Source organism: Zalophus californianus, chromosome 7 (genome assembly GCF_009762305.2).
Source record: "Zalophus californianus isolate mZalCal1 chromosome 7, mZalCal1.pri.v2, whole genome shotgun sequence".
Taxonomy (NCBI): domain Eukaryota; kingdom Metazoa; phylum Chordata; class Mammalia; order Carnivora; family Otariidae; genus Zalophus; species Zalophus californianus.
In genome coordinates this window covers 52,963,551-52,990,503 of record NC_045601.1, presented here as the reverse complement: position 1 = coordinate 52,990,503, position 26,953 = coordinate 52,963,551, and the positions used below count along the sequence as shown (strand labels likewise).

The 26,953-nt window shown below is 38.5% G+C and overlaps 1 protein-coding gene across 2 annotated transcripts in view; it reads right to left on the bottom strand.

Moving 5' to 3' along the window:
- Positions 1–6,650: 6,650 nt before the first annotated feature.
- SNX3 (sorting nexin 3) overlaps positions 6,651–26,953 on the bottom strand; it is a 46,182-nt gene continuing 25,879 nt past the window's right edge. For both annotated transcript variants that reach the window (XM_027603468.2, XM_027603467.1), the window contains exons 2-4: positions 14,992–15,087; positions 8,774–8,898; positions 6,651–7,396 (exon numbers count right to left, since the gene is read on the bottom strand). In XM_027603468.2, coding sequence (XP_027459269.1) covers positions 7,291–7,396; positions 8,774–8,898; positions 14,992–15,087 — 327 coding nt within the window. In that variant the 3' untranslated portion in view covers positions 6,651–7,290. The remainder of the gene's footprint in view (positions 7,397–8,773; positions 8,899–14,991; positions 15,088–26,953) is intronic.

The following is a 26,953-nucleotide window of genomic DNA, read 5'->3' as shown; positions in this document are numbered from 1 at the left end:
TAGGATGGGAGCCTTTGGGGGTTGTGACATCACAGGCTCCTCACCCGATTTGTACCAAAGATCCCTATTCAGATGTTTATAAAAGCATAAAACACACCGGATTATAAAGAAAACTAATTTGTTGAAATCATTTACTAAAGTGTTTTTTATTTTTTTACTTTTTTTGAGAGAGTGTGTGCGCACGCGCGTGCACACACACACACAAGTGAGGGGAGGGGCGGAGGGAGAGACTCTCCAGCAGACTCCCCACTGAGCACGGAGCCTGATGTGGGGCTCGATCTCACAACCCTGAGATCAGGACCTGAGCTGAAACCAAAAGTCGGACGCTTAACTGACGGAGCCACCCAAGTGTCCCATTAAAGTGTTTTTTAAAACTTGTGATAAAATAATATGTGCGCTTCTGTTAAACACATTAAACAAGATTCAGGGGCAGGTCTAATAACTGCGATCATTTTCAAGTGGTGATCAGTGTATTTCAAGATCTGCAACAACCCCTGTGACATACACACTTGTGTACTACTACTACCCTAGTTTGCTCCTACCGTCATCATGGAAGAAACGCTAAATCCCAGTTAGAGAGTACGGAGTACAGAGATGCGATTTTTTTCCCCCATCCAAATCGATTCCAGATTAAACCACGACACCACCTCTGGCCTCCAGACTGCTGATGAAAAGCATTTAAAAACTGTCAAACCAGCATTCCTTTCACTCCTTCACTCTAGCTTCTCTCAAGATTTTTCTGTTGGTCTGGGATTTTCTGCAATTAGATAATGATATGCCTATGCGCTGTTTTGTTTTAAATCGGTCCTGCTTGCTACCCTCTCAGCTTCCTGGTCCTGTGGTTTGGGATCTTTTAATTTTGGAAGGTTCTCAGCCATTATTACTTCAGTATTTCTTTTGCTCTGTTCTCTTTCCCGCCCGGCGTTCTAGTTACACCTTTTGAAAGGATCCCACCATTTTTGGAAGTTTCTGTGGACCTATCGTGAGATGCACAGATTCTTCCTAAACTATGTCAAACCTACTCATGAGCCCCTGGAAAGCATTCTTCATTTCTATTACAGGGACTTTGATTTCTAGCACACCCTTTGGTTTTTAAGAGTTCCATTTCTCTGATTATATTACCCTTCTGTTTTTGCATGTGGTCTTCTATTAAAACCTTTAACATGTTATATAGTTACTTTAAATAGAGTTATTTTAAATTCCCTGCCTGACAATGCCAAAATCTGTATCATGTCTGGCTCTGGTTTTTATGACTGCTCTCTCTCCAGACTTTCTGCCTTGTGACATGCCTTGTAAATTTCTCCTTGAAAGCCAGGCATGTTGCATTGGATAACAGAAAGGGAGGTAAACAGGCCTCTGTGAAGATTTATGGTAATTTGGCTAGGGAGTGGATGTGTTCGGTTTTTTGCTGTGGTTATAGGTACCGGAGGCTTCAAATTCCTTTAGGTCTGTTTTTGTCTCTCTTAACTTTGGGTTTCCCTCCTCAGTCTGTCTTAACAGCACTCAGCTGTGATCCACTAGGACTCTACTGGAGCTCTGGGGGTGTGGTGGTAAAGTAGGGGGAATATATGCATTCTATTATGCCCAGATTAAATCTCCATGTTGTAGTGGGCCTGTGACCTTCACCAGTGTTTCCGCAGTGGTAGAGTCTTGCCCCTCTCCCCTGCCTCCCTTCTCTGGCTGCAGCATTCCCAATCTGTTTGCTTTAAGTCTTGACAACCTTGTTGACTATATATATATCTCCCCCCGCCCCCTTAGGTGAGACAGGAAGGCTAGAGGGGCTGGTGTGCAAAGAATGCCCTTCCCCCGACAGGGATTCCGGCTCTGGCAAAGTCTTTTGCCCTGGAAAGTAGGCCTTTGTAACAAAGAAGGTTCTGGGTGTACTTCACAATGATTATTCATCTACTCTCCCTGCCAGAGCCAAAGGAGATCTTCCTTGATCTTCACTGTGGCTATCTGGTGGGCTGCCTGGAGGTAAAAAGCCTAGGAACATATGCAGCCCCTCAAAACTGCAGTCTCCAGGAGCTTCTCACTCTCATGCTAGGCCACACTCAACTTCCAGCAACCCAGTATTACTGTGTTTAAGCGTTCCTGCCAGTTTACGGCTCTAGCAGTTTCTGCTCCAGGTAAACAGATTCTGACTGTCAATTCTAGAGAAGCCTCTCTCTCTCCAGATTTTGGGGTGATGGTTTGCCCTGCAACCTCAATTCTAATGGGTTGGGTCCAAGGAAAGACAGATTTTCAGTTTGTCCAGCTTTTCTGAGAGAAGAGTGCACGTGTGCATGTGGGGCAGGGGACTGTGGGCACAGGGAGAGAGAGAATCTTAAGCAGGCTCCACACCCAGCACAGAGCCCAGGGCAGGGCTCCATCTCACCACCCTGGGATCATGACCTGAGCCAAAATCAAGAATTGGACGCCTAACTGACTGAGCCACCCAGGCGCCCCTGTCTGGCTTTTTCTCGTAAGGACAAGAGTGCCAACTTTCATCTCCTTTCACATCAGAGTTGGAACTAGAAGGCCCCTTTATTTATTTAAAAGATTTTATTTATTTATTTGACAGAGAGAGAGAGAGACAGCGAGAGCGGGAACACAAGCAGGGGGAGTGGGAGAGGGAGAAGCAGGCTTCCCGCCGAGCAGGGAGCCCCAATGCAGGGCTTGATCCCAGGACCCTGGGTTCACGACCTGAGCCGAAGGCAGACGCTTAACCGACTGAGCCACCCAGGCGCCCCTATCCCCTTTATTTTGAATCGCCATTCCCTTGCCTCCATCTGAACTCCCACAGCCCTTCTCGTCCTCACATCTGCCATATCTTCTCTCTGGCTAGACTCTCAGTGAGTCTTTTCATGATGACGTCCTAACAAGACTGAGTTTCTTGAGAAAAGGGGCCTTGGTTAGCCTCTTGCCTATGTTAATACTTTGTACATATAAAATGCCTGGTGTTGCTGTTTGATTTTATTGCATTGTTTCCATTTATGACCTTCATTCTAACAGGAGAAAGCCTCTGGTGAGCTGTTAACCAGCATCCTCTAAACTTCCTTTTGTGCTGTTAAATGAATTATCCTAGTCTCTGAATCAATGTCTTATTTTCTTAGCAAGGTTGGAAGAGCGCAAATTTCACTTACTGTAAACTGAGTTACAAAAGTAACTTCTCAAGATCTGATAAGTTCTGATTCCCTTGATTTCTTTTTTTAATTTTTAAGTTTTTACTAAAATTCCAGTTAGTTAGGGGCACCTGGCTGGCTCAGTCTGTAGAGCACACCACTCTTAATCTCGGGGTCGTAAGTTTAAGCCCCATGTTGGGTGTGGAGCCTAACAAATAAATAAAAACAAATAAATTCCAGTTAGTTAACATATATCGTAATACTAGTTTCAAAAGTACAATATAGTGATGCAACACCACACAACACCTGGTACTCATCACAAGGGCCCTCCTTAATCTCCATCACCTATTTCCCCCCTCCCCTCCGGTAACCATCAGTTTGTTCTCTATAGTTCAGAGTCTGTTTCTTGGTTTCCCTCTTTTTCTCCCCCTTTGCTTGTTTTTCTTAAATTCCACATATGAGTGAAATCATACGGTATTTGTCTTTCTTTGCTTCTTGACTTTGTTTTGTAATGACTTAAGTAGCTAGGTTAAGATAAAATCTGACCAAATTCTAGGAAAAGGGCCTTCTAGGTAAGTGTCCAAACTGGCTGTTTCAGAATTATCTAGGAAGCTTAAAAAAAAAAAAAAAATTCTTGGACTCAGTCTTAGGGAGCAATTATGGTACACAGCGAAGTGTAGGAAAAAAAGATACTTCTGATCAGCAAGCTATTCATGTCCAAAAATGCTTTTTATACCCACACTTAAAAAATCTAACCACAAAACAAACAAAACCTATCCATTCATTCATTCATGTTCAGCCTAGAGGACACAGGAAACATTATTGAAAATTCACCCTTTCATGCATTCAATAAATGTACTGAGCACCAAGTAAACCTGGTAACCAGGTCTTGGTCCTGGTCCAAGAGAAGCCAGTGCACTAATGCATGGCTTTAGAGTCAGACATCCGACAGATGTCACATCCAGAGCTGTCACATCCTGGGTAACCATGAGCGTGTCACTTACGCTTGCATGGCCTCAGTCTGCTCACGTGTAAGAGACGGTATCATTCACTTCCCCGGGAAGCTCCGTGACAGAGATCACAAAGGAAGTACTGAGGAAGACTTATACTTCATCCTCCTAGAACAGTTTCTAACTCACTTCTCAGCCCAAACACTGGCACGCTGTAATCTTCACAGCTAGCACCCGCCGAGCAGTTCATCCACATGCCAGGCGGTGCGCTACGCTATCTGTCCGTCCAGATGTCAAATTCTATCTGTGCAGGTCTAGAGGTCAGCGGCCTCCCCCTTCCATTGGCTGTGTTTATCCTCACTCCTGTAACCAAAATACTGGCAGAGCAAGCTGAAGCGACAGGGCAAGGACTTTTCGTCTACAAAGGGGCTGAGCCCAGAAGCCCCAGGGTGTGATAAAGAGGAGATCCTCCCCAGCATCTCCCCCGCCGCCAGGTCCTCACCACCACCGAGGGTCATGATGGCAGAACCTCTGGGAAGGAAGCCAAATACCAGATAAACCTATCTAGGAACTGCCATGGGTTTAAGGATACCCTTTGCTGCTACTGCTGTATCAGTGACTACCACCACCATCAGATAACTGTTAGTAAGTCTTCACATGTCCCAGACACTGCTGTCCTAAGGATTTTACATCTAGTTCTCCACAACTATAAGTTACTAAAGCCTTTATCACTGATGCTGACCCTTCACAACTAACAGCTGAGACAAGGCAATTAGTAACAAATTATTAATAACCAATTATTAAGGACACAGAACCTGAGAATCTTGTAGCACAACTCACTGCCAAATTAACTTCTACTCTTAGGAAGACCCTTAAGGGCTTCTAGAACCTCCACCTATATGGTTAGAGTTAATAGCACCTGCATTGTTACTTCACAGGGTTAAAGATGTCATTTTTATTTTTTTTGATTTATTTGAGAGCGAGCGTGCGCCCATGTATGGGGGGAGGGTCAGAGGAAGAGGGATTAGCAGACTCCCTGCTGAGCGAGGAGCCTGACTCAACTTGACTGGGGGCTCCATCCCAGGACCCTGAGATCATGACCTGAGCCACAATCAAGAGTGGGACGCTTAACCAACTGAGCCACCCAGGCGCCCCAAAGGTGTCATTTTAATATGGACCATGGTTTCAATTCTCTAAGAGACAACACTGAGAAGTACTTTCCCACATCAGGCAAAAACATATCACCTGAGGTAAGCAACTTTTCACCTAACTTGAAACCTTCAACTTTCTAAGAGCATGCCTGCCCTTAGGCAACTGTAGAGGTTAAAAGTAAACAGGCCAGTATGACCCCTTCGAAACCACATTATTCCCTTGTCCACAAACGACCAAAATCAAAAGAATTCCACAGGGAGTGGAAGCCTCTGCACTCCCGGCGGTTTTCTGCCGTAGGAGGGCTGTCCAGTGCGTGGCAGAAGGCTCAGCAGCATCTCTAACTTCTGCCCACTAGAGTCAGCAGTGTTCCCCAGTGTGACAACCAAAGATGTCTTGGGATATCGCTACATGTGACTTGGGGGCAAAACCATCCCTGCTTGAAAACCACTGCTTGAGAGGAGTTAATTCAGAGCTACCACTACTCCGTTCTGCATACCAAAAACTGACAGCCTTTGATGTTACTTCTCTAGCTCACTGAAATAAAGTTCACCTGTTGTTTAGCTTTGTGCTTTCTTAATTTGTAGTAATTGAAATGTCCGGACATGGGATTGTGAAATGTTATTTAAGCAACAAAAGGCCTTACAGGGCAGCTCTAATTCCTAGGACTTCCAACCTGCTTGGTGGATATTCTAGTTTGGCCCAGACCTAAGCTGGTGTCCTCTCAAATGGACGGACCTGTTTCCAGAGGAGACCGCTCTGGAGTGGGAGGATAAACTTTCCTTACCTTGGGGTTTAACTCTGGGTCACAACAGGTCCCCCCATACCACCAGATGCTGTACAGATTCAAATTAGAGACCACATTCTGGCTGCAAAGGTCTGGCTACAACACAAGTTAGGCAGCAAGGAGTCCTGCATTTTTTGGTTTCTTATCACTTACACAAGTCATGCACGGGCTAGAACTCTGTGCCCTTTTCCCTTAGTTAAAGGGGATAAAGTGTGCCACGATCCCAAACCAAATTAAAGAAAAAGCATGAATCTGCTGACCAAGAAAAGGGTTATTATACCCTTCCTAAGTGTGTTTAAACAAGTCACTCAGATGAACTAGGAAAAAAACTCCTCTGAAAAACAGGAGGCACGGTACTGACTTATCTTAAAAAGCCTTTTAAGAAGAATGACTTGAGATTATAAAGCATTTTTCAAATAGACAAAGTGCTTCATAACAACTCAGTAAGCTTTAAGGAATGCTTCTTTTAGTACATCACTTTTTTTGTTGTATAAAAGAAAATACCCCAATTCAAAGGGTCGTAGCCTATTTGATACCACCACTGTTTAAGAGGAATGGAGTTACAGGAATGAGAAGTATATAGTTCGTAAATAATCCCTCTCAACAGTGAGTTAAGCAGAACAGCCATAAAAGGGGAAAAGCAGCCGGGGACAACACAATCAGTGCACATCAGAAATGCTTTTTTATTTTTATTTGAAAACAACTTAAATTTTTAGACAAATGATTTTAGTATATAAATTTGATTTTGTTTTTATACAGAATATAAAGATTTCCCTCACTGATCTTCCACGTGAAAGGTATTACAAGCCTGAAGAGAGAGACTTTCTGCACACAAGTGTGTATCTTACACATAGGGGACTGGAAACCAATGGTGTAGTGCTTCTACACATAAATTAGGTCAAGGGACATCGCATATTAAAAAGGAGTAAGAGAAATATTCTAGTTAATCAGATTCAAGAAGGAAACAGGACACAAAAACTGTGCAGATAAGACCAAGTCAGTAACTTTAGTTAGGACACTGCGGAGGCGATAGTGGGTACCACAATAAAACAGCAAGGAAGAGCTATTTATATAGAAAGGCTGGAATGAGGGATTTTCACTAAAGCAAATTAACTTCTTGTCAACTGCCAAAACAAAACAAAACAAAACCGAGCATATGAATGTTAGTATACTGAAGGCATGTTATACCAGTTTCTGTGCAGCATGCTAAAAGTTAGTTAGAACTTCTTCACTGGTGCATATGAATAATAGTCACGGAAAGGTTTTTTTTTTTGTTTTTTGTTTTGCCCCTTCTCACCAAATTTCAGGCATGTCTTATTTTAGATGGAGTATAGCTTTTATCTATAATTTCATCCTGTAAAAACATGTGAAGACAACGTTCATTCTGTGCCAGAGGATGACCAGCGACCCTAGGAATTAAAAAATACAAACTTAGTCCAACAGTATTTTTCAAAAGTGGGGCTGGGGGTCAAACACACATATTCTAAGGTTAAAAAGCATGTACGATTTAGCAATAGTAAGTGTTATTCCACTGCTCACAAGACTGTGCTCTATCAACGGATGGTAGATACTTCCTTTCCTTTGGCTCACTAGGGTCATTCAGAAAACATTTCATCGCTAGCTTTGCACTGCTTCTGGAAAATGTACCCAACTAACTTCTTTATATATTAACTGGTGTATTCACAAGAAACTTAAATGAATTTTAATGTTCAAAGTGAAACATGTCATTAATTCTAAGAACCCATTTTAAACAAAGAAGAGACACAGGATCAGAATTAGAAATATACTGAAGTTCAATAAAAGCTCAAAATACTAAGAAAGAGGCGTAAATGTCCATTTTCTTCTTCTTTTTTGCTTGCTTTAAAGGTTTCCATTGCAGACTAAACATAAGATGAAAATGGGTAACCAGACTTCTATTTCTGAATTTAAAAAACACCTCTGCCAGCACTGCCTTCTCCCAAAGGAAAACATGTTCGTAAGACAACGAAGGTTAACGTGCTACAGCAGATAACTAAAAGTTAAAGGCTTTGTACAACTTTCCCTCCTGTTTAACCACTCACAGATCTTCATCTTTATCACTAGATAAAAACTGAAGTGTTGATTAATACTAAGCTCACACAACCATTATTCTCCAGTATTTGACCTTATTTGGTCAAATTTAAGGCCAATGCACAATTATAGTGACCCCTCCCTTTTCCTGGCATAATTCTATTACTTTGGTTTTTAAAAATGGCTATATTTCAAAAGGAGTAAAATTAAAAGCTAGAAATTTTGCTTTAAGAGTTTCTAAAGTAAAACAATCTCAGGTCTTACATGTTGAAAAACTACATTTTGCCATGAAAATTTTAAATGTGTACCTTTACACAAGACATGCTGATAATAACCTCCATCTGCAATCAAACAAAATGATTGCAAGTGTACTGTAAGTTTTATTGTTCATGCTAGAACATACCTTAAATGAGAAAAAATCATAAGTAAAACTGTATTTTTTACATGCTGCAATTTTAAATGTAATTTGCATAAATTAACCAAGAAATTCAAATACAAAACTTAGGTCAACACAAAGATACTCATTTTAATCACTCAAGTGTGTTAATATTTATCACATGATCTTCAACTTGTTATATACTTCTACTTTATTTAAATGGTACAAAAAGTTAGTTGGGAAATGGCCAAAAAGAAAAGTAGTGTTACCGTTTAGCTTAATACCTAAATTACCAGTATTCACCTGAAGTCGTCTCGGAACACTATTCCCTCTTACACCTCGAGGTACAGAAAGTACTTACTTGTTTATAAACTGCTCCAGCCCTTGCTTCCTTTCTTCAATAAAATTGTCATCAAATATTCCATCATCTCCTCTAAAAGGAAGCTGACGCAAAAACGCTTTTCCAGGGAGCGGGGGGACTACAACCTGAAAAAATACAGGAAAGAAAGTTCTTGAAGATGCTGACAGGGCTGTGAAAATTTGGACAGCACAACATGAAGACGAAGTATGTGCTCCCTAGGACAGCCATTCCACTGTTAAACCAGTTTAAATATAAAAGAAAATCAGTAAAAACACACAGAAAAAACATTCAGTGTTTGGATGCAAGATAACCAAAATGCAGAATAGCCCAGCAGACGGAGGCTCCTCAAGGGCATGGCCCATAACTTAATTACCATTTCTGCTGAACGTGTCGAGGCACAAGTGTACAAAGAGAACATTCCAGCAACGCTGCAATAAAGGCTGCGGTGTCTCCAGACAATCTGGAGGCCACTTAGGGGAGACAACGCTTTCTCACAGTGGAGACTGCAGAGATCAAAATCAACTTTCAATCACACCAAGAAATGAAGTATTAACAAATTCTTTCCAGCATGGGAAGATAATTCTGTGGTCTATTTCCTCCACCTCATACCATCTACATATAGTCTTTCCTATTTGTGTTTGAGCAGCATTTAAAAAATAAAATCATCAACAATTCTGTCACCATTCTTCCATCTTCTAGGCTAAGAAACATGCCAACTTTCTCCCACATCCATTAACCTCTCTCTCCCCAAGGACCTGTCATTTCTTTCTTCCTACACAGGAATACCCTAATTTTCCCCTTCAAAGCCTAACTGTCCTCTAGGGCCAACTTACACTGATCTCTCTTCTAGGAATTACCTGGAGCTCAAATATCTGTTTGGGTTAAACAGCACATAGCTGTTTATTTCACATGTTAGTTTGGTTTCTCAACCATGGCACTATTAACATTTTGAACCAGATAATTCTTTGGGGGTGGGGTGGGGAGGGCTTTCTTGTGCACTGTAGAATGTTTAGCAGCATCCTAGGCCTCTACCCACTAGACTGGGTAGCACCCAGGAGCACCCCCTTGTTGTGAAAATAAAAACTGTCTCCAGACATTGTCAAATGTCTCCTGAGGGACAAAACTGCCCCTGGTGGAAAGCCACCAATTTATCCTATTAATGCATTCAAATAAGGATCCTGTTCAGGCTTCCTATGGTTATTTTAAGAAAGGCTGGGTACACAACAGAAGCTCAAATATCTGTTAAATGACTAACCACTTAGCTGGACCCATATGTTACACAAAACAGAGAAAAGGTGTAAGCAAACAATTCAGACAAGAAGAGATATAAATAGTAAACAGTAATAAAATTGTATGTATTCTAAAAATTTTAAACCCTTGATGCAGTTTCTATCCTAAACAATAATGCAGCAGGGTAAAAAAAGGAAAGATCAACACAACTTCATACAGAACAGCAAAGAACAAAATAAGAGCAAAAAAGAAACACAAAACCAAATGCCCGACATGAACTTCCTAAATCCTTCCTAGATGTACTCTTCTCCCCAGATGACCAATGATTAAGACATCTAAAGATTTATCTCCATAACTCTGCCTTAGCATTTTTGAATCTCTCCCTACATTAGCATTTGTGAAGTTGGGTGTTAAAACCTGCAGGGACCTTACAACTGAGAAGCAGAGATCATGACCACTAACTGAGCTCCAGTAGAATGGCTATCTGATGCACAGGGAAAAACATCTGTATGTATAAAGCTATTATTAAAAAATAAGCTAGAACCAATGTACTAAACAAATAACTACCATTAATTCAGGGCATAATAAGTTTAACTTAAGATTACTATGTATTATCTTCAGAAATTTGTTCTTCCTCACATAATATTCAAAATAGTCACTGAAATGGATGGTGAGGTTGTAGGTAACAGGCTGTAGCTAACAAAAATCATGAGTGGCTTGTTCCGCTAAAATTCCGAAGATCCTCTTCAACATCAAATTACTTTTGCTTAAGGAGTCTGAAAAGATCTAGTTAGAGTTCTTACCAATTTAACAGTCATTAATCCAAAGATATTTGTGTACATGTGGGGTGAGAAGTAGACAGGAAGATATTTGGGCCAGCATACTAAACTAAAAGCTAAAAGATTTCACCATAATGACCAGTAAACACTAAATACCACCTACTCTCTAGCCTCATATAACAGATTTTGGTTAAAAGTATTAATTTTAAACAAAAATATTTGATTAATTGTTCTTAGCAATACTGTAATAAAAGTACAACTTTCACACAGGTTAAACCCTTCAGATACTTAACTGATCTATTACTAAAAGTGAAGTACTGTGCTTCAAAGGACAGCATATGTGAAAACAATCCATCAAATGGGAGATTTTTGCAAATCATGTATCTGATAAGGGACTTGTAAGAGTTTTTATATATTCTAGATACAACTCAATAATAAAAAGACAAAACACTCTATTAAAGGGGCAAAGGATCTGAAAAAAGTATTTCTCCACAGAAGATCTATAAATGACCGATAAGTACCTAGAAAGATGATCAACATCACCAGCCCTCAGGGAAATGAAAATCAAAACCACAATGACCCTGCACTTCACCCATACTAGGGCAGCTATAATAAAGACAGATCATTGTAGGGGCAGCTGGGTGGCTCAGCTTGCAGCTCATGATCTCAGGGTTGTGGGACTGAGCCCCGAATGGGGCTCTGCACTCAGCAGGGACTCTGCTTGAGAGTCTCTCTCCCCCCACGCACCCCTCCCCCCCTGCGTGCACACACACTTGCTCTCTCAAATAAATACATAAATCTTAAAAGAAAAAAAGAGATAATAGCAAGTGTTGGTGAGGATATAGAGAAAAGTGGAACTCTCAGCCACTGGCGGGACTATAAAAATGGTACAGCTGCTTTGGAAAACAGTCTGGGAGTTCCTCAAAGTTTAACAGTTATCACAGAACCCAGTAAATCTACTCCTACATATATACTAAAGAGAAATAAAAACATATGTCAAAAAAAAAAGAAATAAAAACGTACACAAATGTTCAAAGCAGCATTATTCGCAATAGTAAAAAAGTAGAAACAACCCAAATGTCTAACAACTGATGAATGGATAAATAAAATGTATATCAATACAACAGAGTATTATTTGGCAAGAAAAAGAAATGAATTAGGGAAAAAAAATGATTTAGTGATTAATGTTAAAAACACCCTCAGTGAAAGAAGCCAGACACAAAAGACTACATATTCTATGCTATTTAATGAAATGTCCAGAAAAGGCAAATCCATACAGAAAGTCAACTAGTGATTGTATAGGGCTGGGTGAGGAGGGGTTGAGGGAGAAACTGGTAGTGACTACTAATGGGTATGGGATTTCTTTTATGGAATGATTAAGATGTTCTAAAAATTGACTGTAGAGATTGTTGTACAACTTTGTGAATATACTAAGAGCCAGTGAATTTTACTTTAAATGGGTGAATTTTATGGCATGTGAATTATATATATGTCAATGAAGCTATTATTTTTTCCATAAGTGATATCTACATGTCCCAAATGTTTATTAAACACTCTAGTGCACCACATGCTATGTTAAGCAAAGCCCAAAACCTATCAAGACACTTCTTCCCGGGGCACCTGGGTGGCTCAGTCGGTTGAGCGGCTGCCCTCAGCTCGGGTCATGATCCTGGAGTTCTGGGATCGAGCCCTGCATCGGCTCCCTGCTCAGCGGACAGCCTGCTTCTCCCTCTCCCTCTGCCTGCCACTCTGCCTACTTGTGCTCTCTGTCAAATAAATAAATAAAATCTTTAAAAAAAAAAAGACACTTCTTCCCATAAATCAGAGAAACACAAATACTGTATGATCTCACTTATGTGCGGAACCTAAAAAAATCTAACTCCTAGCAACAGAGTAGCAGGTTAGTGGTTGCCAGGGGTTGGGGGATGGGAGAAATGGAGGATACTGGTCAAAGGCCACAAACTTCCAGTTATAAAATGTCCTGGGGATCTAATGTAGAACATGGTGACTATAGTTAACAATACTGTATTATAGACTTAAAAGTTGCTAAGACAGCAGATCTTAAATGTTCTCACCACCACCAAAAACAAAAACAAACCTATGTGAGGTGATGGATATATTAACTAAGCTTATTGTGGTCATCATTTCACAATATATACATATAACAAATGCCTTAAACTTACACAGTGTTATTTGTCAATTATATCTCAATAAAGCTGGGACTTCTTCCCTGTGGTCATAAATAATTTCGTTACCCAAAACTTTCCTAACTTGTTTTGTACATTTAGAACTTCAAACCATCTATAATTTATACACAGTGAGTTATAAATTTTTATTCCTAAATAGACAGCCAAATGTTTCAACCCCATTTACTGAATATAAATTATTTTCCCTACTGACTGACAATGTTATCTGTGTTACAAACTAAATTTCCAGTAAACATGCAAGTAGGCTTCTAAGTTCTATTACATTCTGCTAATCTATCTGCTTATCCCTAAAGCAATACCTGACTGTTTTAATTACTACAGCCTTAAGAGAAACTCTGATGCCTGCAGGTGCTCAGTACATGCTGAAAATAATTTTTGACTCTTCTTGGTGTTCTCTTTGATTGTAAAGCTCATATATAAATCTGCAAGTTTATAAAAAACCCCACTAAGATTTCTATCAGAATTAGGAGATAATGCTTTACTTTGATCATGTCTACTGTTAAAATGTCACCTCTAAGAGTGAGGCCTTCCTTTGACGACTCTATAAAAGAATACTCTCCTACCACTCCCTACTTCCCTTGGTTTTCGTTTTCTTTAGAGAGTATCACTATCTGACATACTATATATCTTACTATTTTTTCTGCTACCCCTTCACCACCACCCGATTTCCCCAACTGACTGTAAGGACCATGAAAGTGGGGGGACTTAATGTGTTCACAGCTCTATCTATAACTCATAGAACATACAGAATAGCTCTCAAATGTTTATAGAGTAAATGAATCTTCAAAGGTGAATATTCCAAACTATGAATGTAGTATTCTTATTTATTAAGTTCTGCTTTTATCTTTCAGTGAAGTTTTAAAGTTTTCTTTACATTGGTCTTACATTTCTCGTTTTATTCATAGATATTTTATACTTTTATATTCTTTTGAGCAAAACTCCTTTACATTTCAATGGAATGCTATAATTTGTGTAATATATCGCTCTTGTATCCAGCCACAAGTATCTGGTTAAGGAAGTTTTCCTTCCATTTCAACTTATCAGACTTTAGAAATGGACATAAGCTAGCCTTACTTCAGGGCTCCTACATATCAACTTTTGATGTCCTTCTGAAACAGGGCTGAAATTAGGGACATTAGAATGAGACCTTGCCTTGCCTTGATTTTTTTTTTTTGCAGCCAAAGCCACTAAATTTTAAGAGAAGACTCTTACACCAAGGTATACAACAGTGTTTTTAAATTGCATGTAGTAACCTATCAGACCATGGCCATCATTTAAAAAAGCTAAGCTGAAGAATATCAGCACTATCACAGAGTAAGTACTGGTTTATGAAGCTTTTGTTATATGTACATGTGTGATGATGAAAATATGTATTATGAGTCAGTAAAAGAAAAAAAACTGCAAATACAATGATATATGAGATGTACTGAGGAAGACAAACTTGGCAAGGTGTGGGGTGGGGGGGCAAGACTGAATAGGAAGATGAGGGAAAGGAAGGAAGTAATAGCAAAAGACTTCTGAGAAGTAAGCGTTATCCAAGTGTGAGTCAGCAAAGGCCTCAACTGGGCCATTAAAGTAGACAAGAGAAGAACGAGTTCTAAGGAAAAATTACAGACTTCACCCATCTCCCATAAAATAAGACAAAACTGAGCTACTAGAAAAAAAGAAGCTATACTTGCTTTTATCCCCTTCATTCAAGGTAAGTTTTCTGAAAGGTCCTTAAAACATTAAAATCCAGAGTGTTTAGGGGCACCTGGGTGGCTCAGTCGTTAAGCGTCTGCCTTCAGCTCAGGTCATGATCCCAGGGTCCTGGGATCGAGCCCTACACATTGGGCTCCCTGCTCTGCGGGAAGCCTGCTTCTCCCTTTCCCACTACCCCGCTTGTGTTCCCTCTCTCACCGTGTCTCTCTCTGTCAAACAAATAAATAAATCTTTTAAAAAATAAATTAATTAAATAAAATTCAGTGTTTGGCTTTAAAATCCCATTACAAATAATTCTTACCTTGCTCTCTCTTTCTAATTCACTTCGCAGCCATTCAAAGTCACTGTATCTTCTTCTAACAGTAGATTCCTTCAGCTTGAAAATAGGCAGATTTGTCTGAAATTAAAAAAAAAAAAAAATCACCCCTAAGTTGAAGCATGGGACAGGGACTTCAAAAACAGGGCTGGGGTGGGGAATCTGTTTATCAAACTGATAATACGGCAAGTCTGGTTACCTTAAGATAAGAAAATCATAAAGTTATTACGACGACATTTTACCTCTAACAAAATAAAACTTGGCTAAACATTAAACAAGTATATTATTTACACTGGAGTACAACTTTTAAAATGCATGTCTGCACATAGGCTTTAGGTAAGGTCATTCTGCCTGTGGTCAGTTACATAAATAAGGGCCATTTTTTTCAATTTCAGTGAGCTGTAGAAATGTCAACTGAACAGGGGTGTGATAAAGCTAGCAGCTCTGATAGTACCTTACCATACAATGCTCACAGGGAAAAGAGACCTTAACTACTTTGACACGATATACAAAATACTTTATTATTATGACTAGATTAGAAGTTTCACAACGAAAGAAATGAATAAAGGATTATGCTTAATGTTCTTCTAAAAATGCCAGAAACTAGCAGGGAGACTGTTTAATGTCTGCATTGTTACTACTAGTAGGAAATCAACAGTCATACACATTAGATCAGGTTCAGAGACCCACAGCTTTATAGGCTGAGGGCAACTTGAAGAATTGAAAACGTAATGCCCAGTACTTTGGGGTTACGTTGGAACGGAGACTATCCCTTATAAGACTGCAAGGACCACTTATGTCAACTTCTAAAAGTAACAAGAAAGATTTTTATTATCTTTTTCTGATCCCTATAACAAGAGATTAAACTATACCAGGATTAAGGACTATTAGCAGAAGCAGTATACCACCATGATTTTATTATCAAGAATAGAATTTAAAGTGCACGTATCACAAAGTTTATATGGCAATTAATGCCATACATACCATGCTGAAAATGCTATTTAATACTATATACTCTTAGATTATATTTTGTTTTTAATTTGGTCTTTGCACTTGTAGAACAGCAAACTGTTTTACAGCTGAAAAATAAAAGGTAAGTGTCACCAGAAAGGACATCATCCATCACGTAAACCTTACTCTTAAGAAAATGTCAATCATTTGTTAAACTTAATGCCACTGCTAAGTTATTGTCATTCAGCAAAAGAAAAGCTTTTTATTCAGGGTCTTAAACCCATTTTGTAGTAGGTCTCAATTTTTTCCAAAGTGTATTAACTTCTCCGTGTTGTATACCTTATAGCTTGGAATCTACAGATGCTATTGGGCATAACACTGGATAGGTTTCAAGCATGAAACCAAATCTCACAAGAGGTTTAAAAGCACTTGAATTTTCTTTCCCAGGTAACCACAACATTTGTTCATTGTATTAATGACTAAGAGCAAAATTGCACATAACAAGACTCTTATTATACTAAAAGTCAAGCTTATATTTAGAGATGCTGGCTTGCTGTACAGAAGGGTATTCTCATTCCCCACAGGGAATAAAATTAGGTCCCCTGGGGAGCAGGATGATAATTCCCAGAAAGAAAGCACTGGATTATTTCTCTCTAATTTCACCCATTGGCTTTTTAACCAAGTTCACCCTTCCGCACTAAAATATTAAGTCTTTGTAAGTGTCTAAAGATAGAAAGGCTTTTATAGAATTGAGTGTTTTCTGCAGGTGAGATTTTACATTTTGAATTCCCTCCTCTCAAATTACTTTACAAAAGGGATTAGCTGCTCTCTTTATTCAATATGTTAAGATCAAGCTTGTGAAAAGAGTTCCCTAAGAATTTTCATACTTCTGGGTACGGAAGTCCATAAAGTTAATCTCTGAAACAACATATCAAGCTTACAGGTACAATGTTGAGGGAAGAGTGCCAATTCAGCTCATTTTACCTTCCATTTTCCCTTTTGAACTTTTGACACAATCATGATTATATCTGATTCACTTTAATAAGAGGGGAGTGGGAAGGAGAAGAAGTCCATGACTGGCTAATAATGATAAGATTATATATAAAAAAGGGTCACAGTTAAAGAAAATCTTTGTATTTAGTTTGCTCTCTATGATTTTTCTTTACATGAAGACTGCTTTCAAGTTTTGATAAAGTCACATCACGTAATTCTTAATATTATTTGCCCATTACATTTGGAGTGGCAAGTTTGCCAGTTAACTTCCTCCTGATCAACACCAACATCTTTCAACTCAACTTGATCAAAATAAAAATGAAAAAATGTGGAGGCGTTTTCTTTAAGCCCTGCTGATTATAAACTCTTGATCGGTCACTTTCAACTTATTTAACCCTCATAAAATGTTTCATTTTGGTTTTCTAAATAGAGAAGAGTAAGGATGATTACTTTTTTACTACAGTTTTAGGAGGATTCACAACTATTTTTACAATTTGGGAACATTTATAAAAGGGCTAGTGCTACTAGGTAAGTTGGGGAATATAATGCCTGAGATGGAGCCCTAACCCTTTTGAAATTTATAATATATCAGGGAGGTTAAAGGACAAGCACACAAAACATTTAAATTTACGTGGTTAAAACTACCATATACCATAAACCAAAAAAAAAAAGTTGGAAGACCAAGAACAAATTGTAGACAAAATATCTGCAACATAAAACAAAGGGATAATTTTATTAAAATGTAAAAAACTTAGAGACCAATTAAGGATAAAGATGAATAACCTGACAAAATGGGCAGAACACAGAAAGACTAACGGCCAATAATGTTCAACTTCACTCACACAAGAAATGCTAGTTAAAACAGTAAGATCCCATTTTCACTCAGACAGGCAGGTATTACATTTTAATACCTAGTGATGATGAGGAGAGAGAGAAAGACAGACATTTGAAAAATCTGCTGATGGTAGTGAAAACTGGTACAACCTGTAAGGAGGGCATTTTGGTGACATCTATCACTCTTTTAAATGCGTGTACCTTAAAAATAAGATGAAAACAGGGAGGCAAACCATAAGAGACTCTTAACTGTAGGAAACAAACAGGGTTGCTTGAAGGGAGGTGGGTGGGGGATGGGGTATGGGTGATGGGCATTAAGGAGGGCACTTGATGGAATGAGCATTTTTTGTTTGTTTTAAATACTTTTTTATTTTTTTATTATATTTTGAAGATTTATTTATTTATTTATTTGACAGAGAGAGAGATACAGTGAGAGGGAACACAAGCAGGGGGAGTGGGAGAGGGAGAAGCAGGCTTCCCGCGGAGCAAGGAGCCTGATGCAGGGCTTGATTCCAGGACCCTGGGATCATGACCCGAGCCGAAGGCAGATGCCCAATGACTGAGCCACCCAGGTGCCCCGAGCACTGGGTGTTATATGCAACTGACGAATCATTAAATTCTACCTCTGAAACTAAAAATAATAATAAATAAAGGCATTTATCTTTTAAGCCAACAATTCCACTAGGAATTAATCCTACAAATATTTCCACATAGACAAAAATATATCGGTATGTAGTTTACTTAAGCATTGTTCATGTAATAATAAAACAAACAAAATCTATTAAACTGTTACAAACATAAAATGAAATATACAGCTTTTACAAACTAAAATTCAGCCATAGGCTGATCAGAAAGCCTGCTTGATATGTGTTAAATAGAAGTTTCAGAGCATGCGACTTTTTTTTTTTTTGAGCATGTGACTCTTGATCTCAGGGTAATGAAATCAAGTCCCACGTTGGGAGTAGAGATTGCATAAAAAAATAAAATCTTAAAAAAAAAGTTTTAGAACAGTATATACAGTATGATACCATTTGTGTTATAAAAGCACAAAGGAATTGATACTGGATTTGGCCAGTATTCTTTTAACACATGGAGTAAGCCATACTGTAGGAAGACAGTTGAGAACAGTGTGAACTACATGCTGAGTATTCTAAAGCACAGATCATGGGAAAACTGATAAGGTTAAACTGTGCCCTGAGTATCTGGTTAAGGTATGTATCTATTAGCACCAGGAGTTAATAAACATCTCTGAACAGGAAAATAACTTTGAAGCAGAAAAACAGCACAGAGAAATTACCACAAAAGCTGAAGCCACAGAACTGGACAGATTAGCTTTATGTTTGTGCATGAGGGGCATTAAGTACAGCTGGTTCTGTTCTCATCACAAGAAAGAAAAATTTTTTGTTAACTATGTATGGTGGGAGATGTTAACTAGACTTATCACAATAATCCTTTCACAAAGTATGCAAATATGGGATCATTATGTTGTACACCTGAAACTAATGTAATATGTCAACTGTATCTTTTTTTTTTTTTTAAGGTTTATTTAGTTAAGTAAGCTCTCCACCCACCATGGGGCCCAAACTCACAAACGGGAGATCAAGAGTCACTAACTCTTCCGACTGAGCCAGCCAGGTGTCCCATGTCAATTATATTTTAAGAAAAAAAAAATAAAACAGTTGGTTCTAGCCATTTCTAAGGTTTATCCGCTTGACGAATATGCACAAGAGCCAGACTACTGAGGCAAATTAAAGCAAAAATTCCTTATAGGTTTTACTTTGAATTTCATTTAAACTGCTTTATAGACTTATCCAGAGAGAAATAAAGTGGTGAATTCTGAAAGTAAACGTAAATCAGACTTGGGCGCCTGGGTGGCTCAGATGGTTGAGCGTCTGCCTTCAGCTCAGGTCATGATCCCAGGGTCCTGGGATGGAGTCCCGCATCAGGCTCCCTGCTCCTTGGGAGCCTGCTTCTCCCTCTGCCTCTCTCTCTCTCTCTGTCTCTCATGAATAAATAAATAAAATCTTAAAAAATAAAATTAAAAAAAAAAACATAAATCAGACTTAAATATGGTTAACTTATTTAAGATGACCAAAACTTTGGAAACTTTTAAAAGGCAACATTTAGTATTCTCTCATCCTGACATTCATTTTTTCCCCTTAATTTTAGAAGTTGTTCTAAATTGCTCAGACTGAGCATAAACTAGAAACCACTATTTTCTGCCTAGCTACTGTTATTTTACCTAATAGGTAAAAGTGTCAAACTCAGCCATTTGTATACAATGACAATTTTTTATTTGGAGGAACAGCAATCAGAGACAGGCAAGATCAGAGACAAGTAAAACTAAAGTCCATCAGGCAAGAACCATAAACTGAGCCATAATCTTTACCTATCTGTATAGGTACCTACTATTAGTAAATGCTGACGGTGAGTTTGAGTAACCTTGGTCTTTTCAATTGCATTCATGTAACTGTGAAAACTGTACAACCTATGTTTCATTATATATCTGAAGCAAAGACACAGGCTCCTAGAAACACATCAACTATTCTCATAAGATCTATGTAAGAAATCCAGTATTAACAATAATTTAAAATTATGTCAGGGCTATGGCCCAAACTAACATTTAAAAAGCAAAGAATTAGGGGCGCCTGGGTGGCTCAGTCGTTGAGCATCTGCCTTCAGCTCAGGTCATGATCCCAGTGTCCTGGGATCGAGCCCCGCATCAGCTCCCCGCTCCGCGGGAAGCCTGCTTCTCCCTCTCCCACTCCCCCTGCTTGTGTTGCCTCTCTCGCTGTGTCTCTGTCAAATAAATAAAATCTTAAAAAAAAAAAAAGCAAAGAATTATAATTATCTGCCTCTCAAAAAGATAAGAAGGTTGCCAAGAAGTCATAAAGTCTGTAAAAACCATTTTATCCACTGGGGAACCAGGGTAGCTCAGTCGGTTAAGTGTCTGCCTTCAGCTCAGGTCATGATCCCAGGGTCCTGGGATCAAGCTCCAAGTTGGGCTCCCTGCTCCACAGGGAGTCTGCTTCTCCTTCTCCCTCTCTCAAGTAAATAAAATCTAAAAAAGACCAAAAAAACAAAAAATCCTGATTTTATTCACCATTCCAAAATATGCCTTTTTAATTATTACAACCCAAATACTAGTTAATATGTCACCACTACTTATTAACATTTTTGGGGGGAATGCCTGGGTGGCTCAGATGGTTAAGCATCTGACTCTCGGTTTTGGCTCAGATCATGACCTCAGGGTCACGAGATCGAGCCCCTAGTGGGGCTCAGTGCTCAGTGCAGAGTCTTCTTAAAACTCTCCCTCTGCCCCTTCCCCCTACTCTCTCTAAAATAAATAAATAGATCAAATAAATCAAATCAATAAATACATGGCACAATGTTAAAAAGTCAAAGAAACAAACCAAAATCTCTATATCCTACCCCTACTACTAAAATTAAAGACATCAGTGGTTCTTAAATCAAGTGATGCTTCAGGATTACCTAGGTACTTTGAAACAATTTCTTAAATAGAAGTATAATGTAAGTATAGAAGAGTGAACAAATAACATCGAGGGTATAGTTTGTTAAGTTTTCAGATGGTAGCCATCTGGGTAGTCTTTAAAAACAAACAAAAAAACCAGTCTTGAGGCCTGCCTCAGAGCAACTAAATCAGTTTTTAGGGGAATGAACCCTTTAAAAGATTTTATTTTTTTTAAAGATTTTATTTGACAGAAAGAGAGAGAGCATGTGTGCATGTGTGACCACAAGCAGGGGGAGTGGCAGGCAGAGGGAGAGGGAGAAGCAGACTCCCCACTGAGCAGGGAGCCCAATGCAGGGCTCATTCCCAGGACCCTGGGATCATGACCTGAGCCAAAGGCAGATGCTTAATCGACTGAGCCACCCAGGCACCCCAAGATTTTACTTATTTTAGAGAAAAAGAGAGAGGGCAAGCTCAAGGAGAGGGAGAGGAGAGGGAGAGGGACAAGCCGACTCCGCACTCAGTGCAGATTCAGGACGCAGGGCTCAGTTCCACAACCACAAGATCATGACCTGAGCTGGAATCAAGAATCCAATGCTCAAACGACTGAGCCACCCAGCACCCCGGGAATGAACCTTTTAAAAAAGTTCCCCAGGTGATTAACATACAAGTTTAGAAACTACTACTATCACATGTCTGATTGGTTCAAACGATCATCCAACAAGCAGCTAAACCAGTGCTTTGATGGAAATTTATAGCTGTAAATGTCTGCATTAAAAAAGAAGAATATCTCAAATGAATAAACTTCCGTCTTAGGAAACTAGAAGAACAAACTAAACACAAAACAAGCAGAAGAAAGGAAATAATACAGATCACAGTGGAAATAAATGAAAAAGAGAATAGAAAAATAGAGAAAATACAAATGAAAAGCATTCAATGCAGGGCGCCTGGGTGGCTCAGTCGGTTTGGCATCTGCCTTCGGCTCAGGTCATGATCCCAGAGTCCCAGGATGGAGCCCCGCATAGGCTCCCTGCTTGGCAGGGAGTCGGTTTCTCCCTCTGCCCCTCACCCTGCTTGTACTCTCTCTCTCAAATAAATAAACCTTAAAAAAAAAAAAGCATTCAATGCTTCAGATAAAGAAATGAGATTTTAGTCAAATTTAAGATTTTTACTATCTTGTTTTACAAAACTTTATAGTAGTCATACTATTCCTTCTGCAGTCAAAGAAAATCAAAGTCAGTAACCCTACTCTTTCTCATTCTAACGATCAAATCTTAGAGATTCATTCAGTGTAAAAGTACAGACTTTGTAATATTCTATGTTACAAACAGTGGTTAAGAGCTCAGTCTCTGTCTAGGTTCAAATTCCAGCACTGTCACATAGCTGTATGACTTGGGCTAGTTAATCTATTTTTCAATTTGCTCATCTATAAACGGGGGATAATAGCGTGAAAGTATATCAAAATCGATGGTTTAGAAGTTGAACTAGCCCAATTTCTTTTCTACTGCTTGGGAAATCATTCAAGGGATAAATATTTTGAAATAAATTAGATGTGTGGTTCTGGAAGGCCATGTTCTTATAATCATAAGAATGATGTTGTAATGATAAAATGAAGTAACATATATAAACATGCTAGAATCATACACCCAACAACTGCACAGGAAGTCTAAGTTGTTTTTCTTACATTACCCCTTTTGTATCTTTTAAAACTCAGCAAAAAGTTCTCATAATACTCTCCTTTACCTTTAACCAATTGTTATTATTGTTACATTTGCTTTCTCAAACTTCCAAATGCAGTTATTTTTGCTGAACCATTTGAGAGCTAACTGCAGACATCATAACCCTTTACCACTAAGCACTTCAGTGTGCATTTCCTAAGAACATTCTTTTATATAACCACAGAATAAGGACCAAATACAGGACATTAACATTGATATACAGTCCATATTCAAATCTTAACAGTTGTCCCTTTAAAACTTTTTAAAAATCGGAATCCAATTAAGAATCAAGCTCTGCCTTGTTGTGTCTTTAATCTCTTTTAATTTAGAACAGTCTTCCTGATGCTTTGCCATTCAAGACACTGACAATTTTAAACACTGAAGGGCAGATATTTGAGATACATTATACATTTGAGTTTGTCTGTTTCCTCCTGACCAGTTTCATGTCCTGTATTTCTGGCAGGAATGTTCCCCAAAGGAAGGACTGTTGAAGCCTTCTCAGTACATCACATCAGAAAGACATGATGTCAGTTTGTCCTATTACTGGATCACCTGATTAAGGTTAAGTCAGCCAGATTTATCCAACGTAAAGTTACCTTTTCTTCCTCTTCACAGTAAGTTTTTTTTCCTTATTCTTGCACTTGCTGTCTAATAAAATTTAGTGCCATTTGGAATTTATCCACTTAAATTTAAAGCTTATAGAATCGTCAGAGCACAGAATGAATCCTGCTTCTTGGAGAAATTCACATTTTTAGGTAAAGTTATTTGTCTCACTTCAACCATGAGGAGACTAGCTTACTGCACTACCAAATAATAGTGTCAACATACAGATATGTTAAGTACATTTTGTTCACAATTTGATTTACTAAATAGATTCAGAAGAGGATTTATAGTCTATTTGGCTAAAATGAAGCCCTGGATATTTGTACTTGCCTTAGGAGAATATTCAGGGCAATTCTCAAGCTTCTGTGTATCTTGCCTTTTCATTTGCAAGAGGAAAATATATTTTGCAGAGCACATGAAAAGGTAATGGACTAATTACACAAGATACCTGGGACATTCAGACAATTCCAAAAGAATAAGACTAAAAACTTGAAGAAAACTATTCAGTATTATCTGTTATAATAATATACCAGAAACAAAACTCCAAAGGGATGAAATGTTATGAGATGTCTGTACACCTGTACTCTAAAACTGCTATTTAGTGGTGAGCATGGCATAACCTTATAGACTCTGAATCATGATGTACACCTGAAACTAATAGAACATTGTGTCAACCATACGCAAATATAAAAAATTTTTAAACCCTACCATTTATATAAAAGAGAAACCAGCCATTTCCCAAAAGGTATTACTAATGACAAAGAGTAAAATCATCAGGAACCCAAATAGATATTATATACTATACAGCAGATTTTTGAAACCATGGTACAGACCTCTAAAAAAAGTGCTCCCTTCACATTTAAGCAGAGGAAACTGTCACACTGGTCTCCAAAAAGCTGGGTCTTACACACTTACACAGGCTGACCTATTAAAGTCAGCAGCTCACAGATACCCTATATGTAACCCGATTATCACTGATAGTCAAATAGAAAACCAAGCCTCAAAATGTGATCACCTGAATATAGCTTAACAATAGATATCAGAAAAATGTTTACTAGGTGTTTCTAGTATTTCTTCAGATAGTGTCACGTATACATTTGAAGAAAGAGACTGGCAACAACATCAAAAGTATACTCAATAGACCTTACTCTATTTAACCAATCCTAAGAGATGTAAATGGATGCCTTACTCCGGTTCTCATTAAAGGGCTGCATTTCTCCAAATATCTACATCTAGAGATAAAAGATAAGCTGAGAAGTGCTTAAGCTATTATCTGGCCCGTCAGTACTTCTGATACTTGTTTTACCCAATCTGGAACAGCATGAATAACTGGAGATATGGTTTATAACCTAGATGAACTCTAAATATGGCTGGGGAGAAGTCATTTAAGTGAAGAATAAGCTTTTAGTCCAGAGAACCTTTGAAATGTAGATTGTCAGTAAGCCAAGGTATTTAGTTTAGTTTCTTTCTTTAAAAAAAAAATAAATAAAATAAGGACATGGCCTTCCAGTGATACAATTTCCCATTATTTTAAAAGAAGTATTCTTTTTTTTTAAAACTGAAGTATAGTTGACATACAATATGATATTAGTTTCAGGTGTACAACATGAAAGAAGTATCCTTTACAGCATAATATCCAAAACAGTAAAGAAGAAATTATCTAGACTGCTTTAATGCATAAATCAAGTAATTCCATATACTTTTCCTACTTTGACCACATTCTTCATTTGCGAATTGGCAACAAGACTCATTTGTGAGCTCATGCAAGGTTTTCACCTTTAAGGAAACTGCAGTAATAATTCCACTATAAAGAAAAATTTGTTCCTAATAGTTCATGAATATTTATACAATCCCATATAGGCTTCTGAAAGGAAACTGCTTATTAATAGTCTACGACCTTTTTTGAACGATTTGAAAAGTGCAGAACTATTTTCTGTATCTTCCCCACTTGCCTCACGGTGGAAATTGTCTCAAGAGTTGTAAACACCCACCCATTCCCACACATCCCAAGTGCCACCACCTACAGAATCTCATTCAAATTAGTCTGAGGTGGAACTCAAACATCCGTGTTTTTAGGTAATTCTAAGGTGCAGCCAGTGTTGAGAATCAGTGCCCTAGAACCACTGTCCTAGACCTACTAACTGTGAAACAGGGTACGGGAGCTAAGGAATCTGTATGATCACCAAGTCATTTTAGTTTAGCCAGAATAATTATAGGCAATATTTTACCTCCTCAAGTATAGTGATTTGGAACTAACCATTATGAGAATAACTGGAAATGGGATGCAAAGTCATTGTAGGTAAAACTATAATGTGGAAACCAGCGGAAGAATATTAGTTACGAAACTATTCAGTAAGTGTGTTCTAAACTTCTATATATGCACATATGGACTGCAGGGATCTAAAAAGGATCTCCTCAAGAGATATGTATAGCATGAAATCGGAGGGTGGGGAGCGATTAAAGAAATAGAACAGAATTAAAATATATCTAAGGGGTGCCAGGTTGGCTCATTCGGTGGAGCATGCAACTCTTGATCTTGGAGTTGTCAAGCCCTACGTTGGGTGATTACTTAAACATTAAAAATTCTTTTTAAAAAAACCCATATACATATGAAGAACATATTAAGTTTGCATGGTAGACTCATAAAAAGTATCTTTATAATTAAAAAGATTAGAACAGTAATACACATTCCTTTGTAGATATTTTGATATATATCCTTTCAGATTTTTATATATACAACTTCTATTTTTATTAAATATGTTATAAGCTTCTCATTTACATCATTAATATGATTATATACAGACATTATCTACATGAGAGGTGGTATAATACAATGATTAAGCACACAGCTCTGGAACCAGACAATCTGGTTTTAGTCCCAACTCCTGCATTACCCAGCTACCTCACCCTCGGCAAAATGCTGTGGATGAGAGTTAGATGAAGCCTTGATACAGATCCAGGGAATTTATATACTTTCCTTAAGACAAACCACTAGAGGTGAAATTACTGAGCCAAAGGCTATGAATGTTAAGGCTTCAAAATGGCCTCCAGCGAGGCTATTTCACTACAGACTGAGGAGGCACATAACTGTACAGGCTATTAACTTTGGTTACCTGCAATATATCATGCTTTCTGTATCCTTTCCCCCATCACTTGGCCATGTAACCACCTTTGATGAATGGTATATTAGTTAAATATTTGTGAACTGAGGCTTGTCCTCTTGGAACATCTGTTCATAAAAAGACATTCTCTCTTGGAACCCAGACACTATTGTTAAAAGTCTAGCTATCCACATGAAAGAAAACTCAGGACCTGATCAATAGCCCCAGCTGAACTCCCAGTTGGTGCCAGCACCAACCTGCCAGCCAGCCATATGACT